The sequence below is a fragment of the Aythya marila genome, assembly GCF_965140915.1.
Source record: "Aythya marila genome assembly, chromosome: 26".
Lineage (NCBI taxonomy): Eukaryota > Metazoa > Chordata > Aves > Anseriformes > Anatidae > Aythya > Aythya marila.
The window spans coordinates 5,624,863-5,639,403 of NC_139067.1; the positions used below are offsets into that span (position 1 = coordinate 5,624,863).

General features: G+C 38.4%; 1 protein-coding gene across 6 annotated transcripts in view; it reads left to right on the forward strand.

Annotated features, from left to right (window-relative positions):
- The window catches only part of SLC23A2 (solute carrier family 23 member 2), a 58,455-nt gene that overhangs the window by 28,967 nt on the left and 14,947 nt on the right, over window positions 1-14,541 (forward strand). For all 6 annotated transcript variants that reach the window (XM_082779400.1, XM_082779403.1, XM_082779402.1 and 3 more), the window contains 5 exons: window positions 1,623-1,739; window positions 2,998-3,155; window positions 9,153-9,241; window positions 10,942-11,012; window positions 12,166-12,347. In XM_082779400.1, the coding sequence (XP_082635526.1) occupies window positions 1,623-1,739; window positions 2,998-3,155; window positions 9,153-9,241; window positions 10,942-11,012; window positions 12,166-12,347 (617 nt within the window). The remainder of the gene's footprint in view (window positions 1-1,622; window positions 1,740-2,997; window positions 3,156-9,152; window positions 9,242-10,941; window positions 11,013-12,165; window positions 12,348-14,541) is intronic.

Sequence of the window (14,541 nt, forward strand, 5' to 3'; positions counted from 1 at the left end):
GTTCTAGTTATAGACAAGACGTGCAGTTTACAGCTGCTTAGTGTTCTCCCTCCAGCATGACATGCAGCTCTAAAACTCAAGTTCTTTCTTTAAATTATTTTTGTATTTTTTTCACTTTTTTAATGAACCCAGTCAGGTGGGCAGACTTTTTTTTGTTTGTTTGTTTGTTTCGGTCAATGAAAAAAATTATATTGATGCTGAAAGCTGGCAAATAAACAGTTTTCCATGTTGATCTGTTCAGGGACTATACCTTTAAACTAATTGTGGTGATCAGAATGCTTAGTACTTAATGCTGTTTAAGAGTTTTCTGAAATGAGTGTTTCTATATTTCACTTTCCACTGATTACAGTAGACCCTCAGTCTTTACATAGCAGTGTAGTCATTTATAATCACTGAATTTGAATTAACATATGCTCCCAGTGGCATTTATTTTCCCATCAGAAACAGGGAGTAAAAGGGAAATACTGTGGATCAGTTTGGCTTCCCTTGTAGTGGATAAATGAAATTATTTTAGATAATCGGTAAATGAGTTTTGATTTTGAAGAAGACCATTAGAAGCAAAGTCACAAGTCTGGCATAGTTCCCAACCTTTGTGTAAGGCTACTTCACGTGAGTTTAAGTTCAAGTATGGATTAGGTTAGAACATTAATTATATAAAGTACTTTTTTGATAGTTGAGCTGAAATGACGAAATCTGATCCTCCTGCTTTTGTTGTTGGTACTTAGGCTTTGGAGCATTGTATTCTTGTTTGCAGGAATTCAAAAACTGGAGTTAAACTTAAAAAATTCCACTTAGTTGTGAAGAAGAAATGCTTACTCTGAATCTTGTTCTAATGGGATATATGAAGGGATTTTAATGTATTTGTATGTTTGGTCAGTGTTCTCTTAGTTGTCTGTGAATTAGGGCACATGGAAAGCCACAACGTGGTATCACTTAAATTTGTGTAGGTCTGCAGGAAGTTAGCTTGACTAATATAAATTGGCCATGGATGTATTCAGTTAAAATGATCAGTATGTATTTCATGTGCACTTAAATGTAGGGTAGGAAAAAGAAATAAAGATCTTATGAATAAAAAATGGTTAACCCAGACTCAAATTGAGTCAGAATTAAGCTGGGAAGTATTTACCATAATGAGGAACTTCCTTGCCTGTGATTTAGGTGTCTTATGCAAGGATAGCTATTTTATAGCTTTTTTACATTGCAAATAGCCATTGTTGATTCTTCTATTTAGTTCCAATTCTTCTTCCTTTTTTTTTTTTTTTTTTTTTTTCCTCCATAAACAAGTCTGTCGTGATAATCCTGTATTTTGTGCACTGTTTGGCTGCCAGACTGGTTATATCATAAGTGAACTATTGTTGTGCTAGTATAAATAAGCAGGAAATGGTTTATACAAATGAATCTGTTCAGTACAACTTCAGTAACTACAGTTGGAGATAAGCTCATCATCAAAGGTGTAAGGTTTCTGAAGATAGAATGTACAGATGTTGCTTGTGACTATTATACTGGGCTTGGAGTGTCTTGGAATTGCCTGATAGTTCAAATTCAGATTATTCATATGTAACATTAACTGACCATTATGTTTTGTGTTCTACCCCACCTTTCTACCACCCCCAATTTGATAGAGCTCTTTGGCAGAGACACTAGACAGCACTGGCAGTTTAGATGCTCAGAGAACTGATATGATTTACACTATCGAAGACGTTCCTCCATGGTATCTCTGCATATTTTTGGGGTTACAGGTATGTTTCAAAACAGCTGCTATTTTTCCTCTAAAAATTTTAAAGCTTATTTAGCACTTTCTGTGTAGTTTCTTGCATTTGTGTATGTGTTAATTTTATTCTTCCCACACTCTCGCATATTTGAAGAAACTGTTAAGATAGTGTGATTGACTTCAGAAGAAACTAAGATTACTGTGTTAATAATGATTTACATTATTGTTTGCTGGCTTATGCATTTGTGAGATGCATTTAAATGTTTATTCTTCTAAGATGTTCGTAGAAAATATATGAACAAATGCTACCTGCAAAGCTTCAGAAACTGACATCTTGCACCTCTGGAATTAAAGATGGAGAGAGAGAACTGTTTAGCATTGAAATCTTGTATATTAAAGCTGATACTGTAGTGGTTTCAATTCCAGAAGCTTGATAGCACCATCTTGCAGTCATAATCTGTAAGTTGCTAACAAGCAGGTGTCACAGAATCACAGAACTGTAGGGGTTGGAAGGGACCTCTAAGTGTCCTCCTCTTGGAGTGAGAATGTATATATGCATTCTACAATCAGTAGGATTGTAGTGGTGAGCAGGACCCTACTAATAGTTCAACCATTTGCTTATGTGAAGCAGAACAGCTCATTTCATCTCCTTTGTTTCTTGAATGGCAATAAAATCTATCCCACAGGAATGCAGAGAATTTGTTAATATCTGTAAAGTATGTTGAGATCTCCAAGCAAATACATTCCAAAGCATCTTTTTACTTCTGTCTTTCCTCAAGGGCAGGCAGTACTGTAGGGATTTTTATTTGCATTGGTGAATATGGTGACACCTGTTTGTTTGCTTAACATGTTTGGATTGCAAAAAAATTAGTGAGTACCTAGTGTCTGGTACTTGGGAGCCTATGTACATGCTAGTTTGTGTGCTCTAAATTAATTTGTAAGCTAATAGTTTTTCACATGGTTGAAAATGAATGGAGTTATTTATCTGCTTTTCTGAATTGAAAGCTGTTTTCAGCACAGTTACCTAGATACCTCCTCATCAAGAACAGTAGCCATGTTGCTATGTAAATAACCTAGTTTATTCTACATAAATAGCGATCATTAGCAACGGGCAAGTGGTGGCTTGACATAGAGGGCAAATAGTTGTAGAAATGCTTTAGAACCAGGAAATGAGAGATCTGATGGATAATTAAAAAGCAAAAACATCCAATAGAAAAGAAAATACCTTCATAAACTCTTTTTAAGAATTGTCTGTGGTATTAACAAACCATTTCTTTTGTTCACAGCATTACTTAACATGTTTCAGTGGAACTATAGCAGTTCCCTTTTTGCTTGCTGATGCCATGTGTGTTGGATTTGACCAGTGGGCTACCAGCCAGTTGATTGGGACCATTTTCTTCTGTGTGGGCATCACTACATTGTTACAAACAACTTTTGGGTGCAGGTGAGATTTGGGATTTGTTTCTAATTATTGAGCTGCTGATGATAAGACTATGCTTCTCAGTCAGAGATCCAAGAAGTAGTTAGTCTGTTTCCAAAGGATAAATGTGAAATACAAGATAAAAATTTAGTTACAGGACAGTTAGTTAAAGCTTTTGGAAAGCTGCTACAAAAAAAAGTGGATCTGAATTCAGAGAAAGCATTCCATGGGTTAAAAAAAAATAATAAAACAATGCAGGAAAGAAAAAGAGAAGTCTATGAGGATAAGGAAAAATGTGTACACCTTTGTAAAGAGGAATTAATTTTGCTATTTTCCTTAGTTACTTTAATGATGCTCTATTTTGCCAACATTTAGGTTAAGGTTAGTCCTACAGCAAATTGTGGCTGTTTGTGTAAGGTGCTTGCCATATTAAAAGTGTATGGTGTTTGGAGTCATGCCACAAAATAAGCATAGTTGAAGAAATGTGTTAACATCCAGCTCTGCTATCTTAGACTGTAGTTTGAGTAAAGTGGTCTGTGTAATGTATTCCCAAAGCTGATTTAAGAACGTTGAACTTTTCCTCCAGAAATGAAAAATACAATAATCGACACTTGAAAAATACAATAATCAACACTGGAAAAAGGATGAGGATAACTTTTTATTCTTTGAACCAACTATCTCTGGTCATTACCTTGCAATAAACAAGTAACTTGCATTTATTTGTTAGTTGTTCCAAGTTGCAGGCTATGATCCTTCCTTGAGATGAGAAGAAACACGTACGTTAATGTAACTTTATGGGGATGCCTCAACCTTGCCTTTGGTGTCCCTAGGAGAATTCAAGAGACCATTACAGGCACTAGTAAATACTTGTAAAAATCTGGTGGTGTTAAGAACAGAATGTCGTAAGCTTTATTAACATAAAGCAATTTAAAAAAAAAAAAAAAAAAAGTCTGTTCTTCACTGCAGAGAGAAGTGAAACTTACGATGACTCTGCCTGTGAGAACCAGGAATAGCTAAAACCTGCAAAGTGATTTCTGCATTTTCTTGAATAAACCAAGGATAAGTGAAAACAGAAAAGTACATACTTTATGAGTATGTTCTCATATGATTACTTGAATGATTCTTGGGTCATTTAGTTCACTTTAAGAACAATGGAAGCTGAAATCCTGCATTCGAATAGAAAATGGACAAATGCCCCCCACTACTTTTACGATTTATTTAAGAAACAGAATCTTTGGGTGGAGAAGTTATCCCAGTAGGGTGCAAAAGACAAGCCCGTGGTAGATCACTTTGATTTTTAGATCAGTTTTTCATCCAAAACCTTTCCAAGTATGTCAGGTTTTTCAATATAATTAGTTCCTATTTTGGTTTAAAAAGATACATTGCTAACGTACTTTTTGTTTTTGAAAAATAATGTTTTATATATTTTTATTACATTTTGCTGAATTTAGAACATCACTTTTTTCTTTATGGAAATGTCATTCCGATGGCAACGTAGTAGTATTTAAATTGATGAAAAAGAAAATATTCATCTTTCCCTAATGTGTTTTCCTTTAGTCAAGGCAGATCATGTTTTCTGCCTGAGTGGCTCTCTGTGCTTATTGGGTGTAGCTTGCCTTAGCTGTAGTCATACATTCTCAAGTACCTTGTCCAAAAGGAGGCAGAGGAGCAGAGCTCTGTGCCCTTTGGTATTCCGAACCTGATCAGCCTCCCTTTTAGTAGGGAATGTTCCCCTACACACACACTCCCATTTGTGTTTTATATAGGAAATTGAGGTATTGTTGACCGAGACAGGAACTGGGAGATAAGGTCTTTTATTGTTCATCTTTGAGTGTTCCCTTCCTGTGTTAAATGAAGTTGAAAATCTTGAAATTTTCTAGGAAAAGTGCAGAGTTACGAATGGGTATTGACTCAAAGGGGAGTTTGGTTTTCCTGTGACTTTAATAGCTTTCTTATTCTGCCTCAAATTTATCAGGAAAAACAAAAAGCTCAGTTTTTATACTTCCTGAGACTTCACAGGTCTGAAGTTTGTCATCTTTTTTTCTCTCTTCCCCCCACCTTGAACCCCATCTAATCTTAGGCTCTGTCTTCATTACTTGATATAGAGTGATTTGGGGCTCTTGCAAAAACAGGTGTGGTCCCATGAGTTTTAAATGCTCTGTTCCTTGTCTGCCTTCCATGGTTTTCCTTTTCTGTGGCTTCCACTTGCCCTGTGAAGGACATTTATAAACCGAAGAGGTAATTGTGTCTTAAAATAAGTTAACCTGTATTCATGAAGAAAATTTCAGTGGCTGAACATTTTATAATGATCTAACATGTGATTGTGGTTTTATGTAAGGGTGGGGCTGAGATAAAGCAGTGGCATTCTCTAAATGAAGTTTTCAAGTATTCATTGGCAAGTCCTTCATCTGCAAAGTATTTCAGCAAATAAAGCCAGTATGGTTTTGAAAGGGCAAATTCCATGGTTCAAAGGTCCTTAAAGATGGATTTAGCTCCATTTATGAGGAGGCGCTGTGGTCAGTTTGGTACCCATACTAATTTTAGGAATTCAAGCAATTTATTAGTTTATGTAATAAACCAAAAGATTTGGCAAGGATTCAGAGCAGTTAGCATGACTGAGAGAATCAAATACAGCTTTAATATACCTAAACATTTTAGGTTTACTGCTGTGCCCATCACTACATTGTCTAAACATTCCCATGTCTGGGTGAAATGTTAAGATAACGGAGATGCTTCCAGATGACTTCTACTGCATGAAAAGCTCCATCTTCACAAGGACTAGTGCCAAAATTGAGCAACTTTAGGATTTAGACACGATATTTGTATACCACGCTGGCAGTTCTTAGCTGGTAATGAATGTCTGGCTAATAATGGGAAAGCTATTTCATAAATCATGTTCCAAACTACAGCTGTCTCTCTGGAAAGATACTGCTTATGGTTGGCTGATTTTGAGTAACGTTTAAAGAAATGATAGATGAGGAGAGAGACTGCTATTTTCTGTTTAGGGAATTAAAAACAACACCAGCATTTTAAGCTTACTGGCCCTTTTGGTAAATATTTTGGGATAACTGTCTCTTATGATGGTTTAATAGATAACTATGCAAGACGTGCTAGGACCCTATTGTGCAATATGTAATTTTATCCAGGTGTATAGTCTAGATCTACAAAGATGAGTCAGGTAGAGTAAAAAAAAAAAAAAAAAAAAATACCATTGCATTTTAAAATTCAGCAAATGTTCCCAGTTAATAGTGTCTTTTGACCAAACAGCTGAGGTTCTGAATAGGCTGGCAAAGGCCAAAGGAAGGAACCATGCAGTGAAGATTTCTTGGTATGACTTTAGGGGCAGTTGTTAAAGCTGTGTGAGATGAGGAAATAGGGTCTAAATCAGGCTGTTGGTATTTCACTTGAGCATGTGAACATTCACTTAAACAAACAACATAATTCCATTGTTCCCAGGAAAGTTCTCTGAACACTTAACTGAAAAGCTTGTTCAAAACATTGCAGGAAACCCTCATTTTTTTTTCTTAGATGTTTTTATCCCTCAAGACTTTGCAATTTTATCTTTTTAAACTCAGAAATTTTACCTAAATTCTGTCAACAAGAAATTATGTGTACGTGGGATACAGGAGGATCTCCTGAGTTTTGTTTCAGGTCATGAGTAGGGAAGTTGATTCATCAAGTGTGTACAGTCCTAGGTCTTTAATACAAATTGTGTACCTGGACAAAGTTGTCTCCATGGGTTTTAGTGAAGCATTTGACTCTGTTCCCCACAGATTTCTCCCAGGAGAAACTGGCTGCTCATAGCATTGGGTATACTGTTTGCTGGGTGAAAATCTGTCTGGATTGTTGGGCTCAGAGTCATAGTGTATAGATTTCAATCTGGTTGGCAGCCAGTCACCAGTGGTGTTCACAAGGGCTCAGGATTTGGCCCGGCTTTGTTCAGCATTTTTATCAACACTCTTGATGAGGGGATGCAATGCCCCCTCAGTAAGCCTGCAGCTGACACCAAGATGGGTGGGCATGTTGATCTACTTGAGAGTAGGAAAGCTCTGCAGAGGGACCTGGATAGGCTGGTTCAATGGGCCATGTCCAGTTGTATGGCCTTTGGCAGGGCTAAACATTGGGTGCTGCACCAGGGTCGCAACAACCCCACACAGTGCAGGCTCATCTGGCAGAAAAGGACTTGGGGGTGCTGGTCAACAGCCAGCTGACCACGAGCCAGCAGGAAGTTTAGACTGGATGTCAGGAAGAGTTTCCTAATGGAAAGAGTGATTAGGCCTTGGAACATGTTGTCCAGGGAAGTGGAGGAGTCATCATCCCTGGAGGCATTTCAGAAACGTGTGAGTGTGGCATCAAGAAGCACGGTATAGTGATGGGACTCAGTAGGTCAAATTGATGGTTGGTCTTGATGATCTTGAAGGTCTTTTCCAACCTAAATGATTCTGTGATTGTGTGGTTTTATTATCTTTAGAAGGAGAATTCTGACTCTGAATGCCCACAGCAACATCTGCATGCTACATATACCACCAAGTGAAGGTTGTGCAAGGTTTCAGAAGGGTATTTTATGTCATAGGAAACTCATAATCTGGACTTGTCTTGGTGCAACTGACTTCATCCCTGGAGAATGCTCTTGCATGTACATTTACAAAATCATTATGCAGGGAGAGAGTACTGTGTAGGTGGGATAGAGGAGTTACAGTTCATTAGAGGTATTGGATATTTTGCCATGGGCACCAGCTTGCTCAGTTTGCCCAACAAACCTTGTCAACTGAGGTGAATCATTCACTTGTGGCTACTACTGTTTCTTCCCCAAAGATAAAACTTTTTTTTTTTTTTTTTCTCCAGAAGAAATGTGAGAGGAAATTGTGTGCAGGTCAGGTGTGCTTTGGTGGCTCATATGTTTTACAGAGTTTAAATTTTTTAATGTAGCTTTCAAAGTTTGCAGTAGGTGGGTCAACATTTTAGATTGGTTATGGCCCAAACTCCTTTCCAGTAGTAGTTCAGCTGTTCTAATTTCTTGCCTGTGAACTTCTACAGCCGTTGTCCGTAACATGTTCGACAGAGAAAAACTCAGAACAGAAGCATGATCTTTTTCCCCTACAGACGTTTTTCATCTTTCTTGTCCCTTTTCTGATCTTTATCTAAATCTGCTGCAGGTAGTTCTTTTCCTTTACTGGTACTTGTACTGGCATCAATGCACTTGATTATGGCTGTAAAACAGCCATAAATGTAGTGCAGTAACAAGAGCTGCATGAGCAATTGTTTCACATGTTATGGTTTGAGATCCAATCCTTGGTGTTCGCAGAATAGTTCAAAGTGCATCCTCTTTGTCGTTAAGTAACATCTGGATATTTGTAATGCTATGCATGCTATGGTTTATTCAATAAATACATAATTGGTGCTGGTGAATGCTCTTCAGATATTGAACCTTTTGGGAAGTATAAACACCAATGCTAAGAATGTCATCTTGAAATTCTTGCAACGTTTGCATTTATTGTTATTAGCCACCTGGAACATCTAATCAGCACTTATCAGCCTAATTGTTATTTACATGTACACTTAAAGATGAATTTGTAAATGACTATACTTCAAGTTATGCAAAGAAAAGGTAGAATATACAGACTGCTTACTTCTGTCAAAGAGCTTTTTTAATGTTGTGGGACTGTAAAAGCTGCTTGTTCAGGAGTCTGGCTAGTACTTACATCAGAACGTGCATCCTTATCCTTGTTATGATACCGAGTCAAAAACTCAAGTCAGTGTCTGGTACCTGTGTGCCAGTATCCAGTAATTATCTGTTATAGGCATCGTGTTAATAACTTCACTCATGTAGTGTCTTATGTTAAGATTTCACTTGTGATGTCTTAGCATTTCTATGTCTGTCCTTTTTTAATAAGAAATTCTCATATTTCGTAACTACCTGATAAAGGATTGTTTTGAGGATGAATAAGCACCTAACTGCAGTTGATACCCTGACACAATACTGTATCACAGGGTAATATCTCCTCTTTCCCTTTCCACCAGGTTACCCTTGTTTCAGGCAAGTGCTTTTGCATTCTTAGCGCCTGCTAGAGCAATACTTTCCCTGGAGAAGTGGAAATGTAATAATACAGGTAATTGTCATTTATGCTTGCTCCCATTTAAGTGACAAATGATGTAGGATGACATATAGTGCAACTGCTGAACCTTTTCAAACAGAAACTGAAAGTAATGAGCAGGGAATAAAAATAAATAAATCTAATTTTGCAACATTTGAACTTGGTGCCTCCTTGCTTTGGAATAATTCTTAAAATGCCCTTGTGGAATTCTAGTTTTAAGCCTTTATATTTATGTCCAATCTATTTAAAGGAGTTAGATAGAAGATGAAAACTGTAAGAAAGTTTTAAGTGAAAATTGAAGGCCTTATAAGAAAACCTGTCCATCTTAGGGTTAACATCCAGTTACAATTTTGCTTTGAGGGAGAGGGGGGGAGAGAGGGAGGAGGAAGAGAGAGAGATCTTTTAATATTAAGAAATCTGGCAGTAGCTTAAAATAATTACTTTGTTAATATAGAGAATGGCAGAAGGGTTAAATAAATGATTGTGTCCTCTATTTGGAAGTAGTGAGTCCATAAGAGTCCTTTTTAGTTGAGGAGTAGTAGTAGTAATTCTGAGCAATGCTCAGCATCACCTCAGGATCAGTATTTTTTCTCATTCATAGTCTTTGCAGAGCAGGCTTTAGCAACATTTGGATGTTCTTTTTAACTTTTTCTTTGCTACCTTTGCCATCCTGAAAGGTAGTGAATTTATTTCTAATGAAAATGTGCAGTAAAACTGGTTGTGTAGGCTGCCTTTTCTTTAATTTAGGTTACAAAACTGAAGTGGAAACAGCTCTGGACGTTTTCTTTTTAATGGGGCGTGGTTATTCAGTAATAAGGTTGTGGGCAGTGCAAGATGGCACTGTATAGAAACAAGACTGCCAGATTCTAATTGAAGGTCTTCGGGGGGGGGGGGGGGGGGGTAGGGAGGTGAGGGTGTTTGAGGTCCTTTAGATTCTCTAGCGATTTATATTTCTGTTATTTGTGTGTTTATAACAGTCTTCAATTCACTCATGACCACTTAATCAATTTTTCTAGTGTTTTCCTGTGTAAAACATAGCTTTAAGCATTCACATTTTCACACTGGAGTACTCAGCTACTGGGAAAGAACACGTGGGTTTCAGTGCTCAAGATGTAAAGGCATACTGTGGTGTACTTCAGATGTTATGGCTGTGTTGGATATTTCTTGACAAAATACGCCAATGTCCTAACATGCAACTTGTTGAAAGAAAAAACTGTCTGATAACCTTTGATTGCAAAAGCAATTTTTCCACTATTTCAGCTTTTCAGAAAGAGCCTTTGCTGCATTTTGCTCTTGAACCTTTTAACTTTCAAAAGGCGTCAGATGGGGTTGTTAGTATGGGTCAATTCATCATTCAGTGAATAACCTAAATTGGCAAACAACAAACATTGGAATGTTTCCTTGATTCCTAGTGTGCAATTGAGTACTTCTTCATTCCACCATTTATTGGGGTGGGGAAAAAATGATCTATATGACCTTTATTTCTGGAGGTTATTTTTTTTTTTTGCCCGCTTTGGTACAGTGGGTAAAATTAGCGGTTAGCTCTTGGGAAATGTAAGCATGATATTATGCGATTTGTAGCACTGCAGAACTTCTTTTCTGTGTAAATTAAGTCTCATTTGTTAGACACAGCTTAAGGAGAAATTTATTTTTTATTAAATATGGAAAAGTGGCTGAGGAATAAGTACCTGTGTTTTGTCTTTTCTTTTGGTAAGATATAACAGTTACAAATGGAACAACAGACCTGCTTCATACTGAGCACATCTGGTATCCCAGAATACGAGAGGTAATGTGGGAGTAGCCTTTAGCTGTTGATCTGTCCGATTTCAGTTAAGTTTCTCATTTAACCATCTGTGTGTTGTTGTCTTTAAGTTGGTAATTTCTTCTTTCACTGCAATTTCATTTGAATATATCCCTTTACTCATTTCATGGAAGTCTTCATTTTTTCAACTTGTTCGTTGCTGAACAGCAAATACAATCAGTTAGTTGCCACATTCCAAAAGATACTCAGTAAAATGCGCAAGTGAGATGAATAACTGTTCTTGTAGCACTCACCAATTTGTGCTCACCAGTAGCAGTTCAGCAAACCATAAGCTACTACCACTTGCCTTCTGTTACTCTGTTCAGTAGGCTGTCCAGTGGAAGGTAAAATGCAGTTAGCCAATGTGTTCATTACTAGGTGTCTTAAATTGGAGACTATCCTGATGAGACATTGATTCTCCCAAGATACTTGCTGAAATACACCAAACTCCTTTTCCATTCGCAGCATCACAGTCTGAACTTCATCAGTCTCCGCAGAGCTCACAATGAGGGTTGTGCCCAGGCATCACACTAGGCTGCTAGATAGTGTAGTCCAAATTAAGGCGTGTGTCATGGAATTTATCTCCCATCCCGTTGCTTTGGGCTGCAAACTTTTTCTTAATTAAAAACAACCCCTCTCTCTTCCCCATGTTCAAACCATAGCTACATCCTGCCAAGAGCCCTGCAGCCAAGAGGGCTGACAGTCTCCTGAGACCACAACGCTGCTCTATACCAGCTTCTAAGGAGCACTTGTGAACAATGCAGCATACACTGCCCCTAGGAGCTAGGAGCATCACCTCCGTGGCGCCACCAACCCTTGCCGGCTCGATCTGAGAGCTTAAAGGTTAGCCTGGAACCCAGGTCTCCTGTCTGACAGTGTGATGTGCTATCCACACAACTACCAGACTGGCCCACTGGTCTGTTGTGTAATAGTTTTGTGAAGAAAACCATAAGTGTTATGCTTAAGCAATAAGTCACTTGAACCTAATGAGCTGTTTTATGACGAAAAATTTGCTGAGTTCTTCTGTGTCACTGAATTCTTTTAACTGCAGTTTGTAAGCCAGAGTAGAAAAAGAAATGTTTTGGTTTTGCTTTCAAGATGCAGCTGAACTGTCTCTTTCCCATTTTTGTGTGTTCAGATCCAAGGTGCTATTATCATGTCCTCCTTGATAGAAGTGGTGATTGGTTTGCTTGGCCTTCCTGGCGCCCTCTTGCGATACATTGGACCTCTGACCATCACTCCAACTGTTGCTCTAATTGGCCTCTCTGGTTTCCAAGCAGCTGGAGAAAGAGCTGGCAAACACTGGGGTATCGCAATGTTGTAAGTACTCCTGGGTGTTCTTGTCTTAGGCCAGTGGGTCCCATCTGGTAAGTTGTCATGGAGGAATTTTGGAGTGCCAATGAAAAACCTGAGTCTGCTTGACTGCCAAAGGTAGCATTGCAGTGCTCCCATCACGGAGAGGAGTACAGTGTACAGGAATAGGGTCCGCTAGCAATTTGGGAATGAAGACCACAGTGACTCTGGGAGAGGAGGAAGGAAAGGAGGCTGAAAGTGAGGTTTGGAGAACAGAGTTTTGTGAAACTAGCTGGTTGGGGAGCCGTGGACTGCTGAGTCTGTTAATTTAGTGACAAGTATCCTGTGAAATACTGTTGATAACCAGCCAAATCAGGATGAAAACCACATTTTATGAAGTATGAAATTGGCTGAAGCAGTTAGAATATCCGATGTATAGCAACCAACTTTGTGCTTGCTCTGGAAGTGGAAGGAATGTCTTGATCCAATCAGATTCTGACCTAACTAATCTGTTAGCACAGTACTTTGAACATATAAAGTATTCTGTAAGTGCAGCTTATGATTAAAAGGGCTGTTTAAGACTCTTACTTTGGGTGTTAGCATCATGATTACTGTTGTGTTTTAACCCAGCTGGCAGCTAAACACCACGCTGCTGTTCACTCACCCTCCCCCCTCCCTCTCTGGGATGAGGTTGAGAAACAGGAAAGTGAAGCCTGTGAGTTGAGATAAAGACAGTTTATTAAGACAGAAAAATAATAATAACAATAATAATAATAATAATGATGGTAATAATACTACTACTAACAGTGTGTACGAAACAAGTGATGCACAATGCAATTGCTCACCACCCGCTGACTGATGCCCCGCCTAACCCCAAGCAGTCCCGCCCCCCCCGGCTAGCCACCCCTATATATTATGGAATACCCCTTTGGCTAGTTTGGGTCAGCTGTCCTGAGTCTGTCCCCTCCCAGCTCCTGCTGCACTCCAAGCCTGTCCGTTGGCAGGACAGAGTGAGAAGCTGAAACGTCCTTGGCTTGGTGTAAGCACTGCTCTGCAACAATTAAAACATCAGCGTGTTCTCAGCACTCTTCTCATCCTAATGCTAAACATAGCACCCTACCAGCTACTAGGAAGAAAATTAACTCTGTCCTAACTGAAACAAGTTAGGCCAAATCCTGAGCCCTTGTGAACACCACTGGTGACTGGCTGCCAACCAGATTGAAATCTATACACTATGACTCTGAGCCCAACAATCCAGACAGATTTTCACCCAGCAAACAGTATACCCAATGCTATGAGCAGCCAGTTTCTCCTGGGAGAAATCTGTGGGGAACAGAGTCAAATGCTTCACTAAAACCCATGGAGACAACTTTGTCCAGGTACACAATTTGTATTAAAGACCTAGGACTGTACACACTTGATGAATCAACTTCCCTACTCATGACCTGAAACAAAACTGACTCTTTTATGTTAAGCAGCTGACAAAAAGGAACACTTGTTTTCCTGTAAAACACATTGCATGCAAGTTGGGACTAACATTATATCAATCGTATAGACCTGTGATGGAAGTTGATATTTTGCAGATGGAGAAAACAAGTGAATTTAGGGACAGAGTTTAAATATTACCCAACCATAAAGTATTTCTGGCTTCTGCCATTCAAAAATTATGCCCTCATTGGAAATAACTCATAGCCATATAGAGTCACTAAAAAATAACTTGATCTCTGCAAGATGTGGCACTTGAATTGTCTCAATTTTTCTGATGAGATAAAATGATTGTATCACTCACTATCTAGCACGGCAGAATAATATCTGTGTAAGAGCTATGATCCTCTATTAGCTGCAGGTGTTATTTGACAAGGTTTTCAGTTTCCAGAAGAATTTTCTGACCTTGCTTGTTCTGCAGGTGCCAGTTTGAAATAATTTAATAATAAAACACAACACATTATGCTCTGTAAAAACAGCAGGTATTCCTGAATTCGTACACTTGTACATCTGGTGAATGAAATGTTTCTTTGGGTACTTAAAGTTTTGGTAGTATTTTAAATGACCCAGTATTATTTCTACTATGTAGACAAGCAAACTGAGAAATTAATCTTGATGTTATCAGTGAAACAGTTCAGGACTTTTAGTTGTTGTTTTTATTTCTTGCATATGTCTCCTGCTTTAGCCTCTGTCATACCATGCATTGCATGAATCCTCCTCACTGTTTTAAATCATA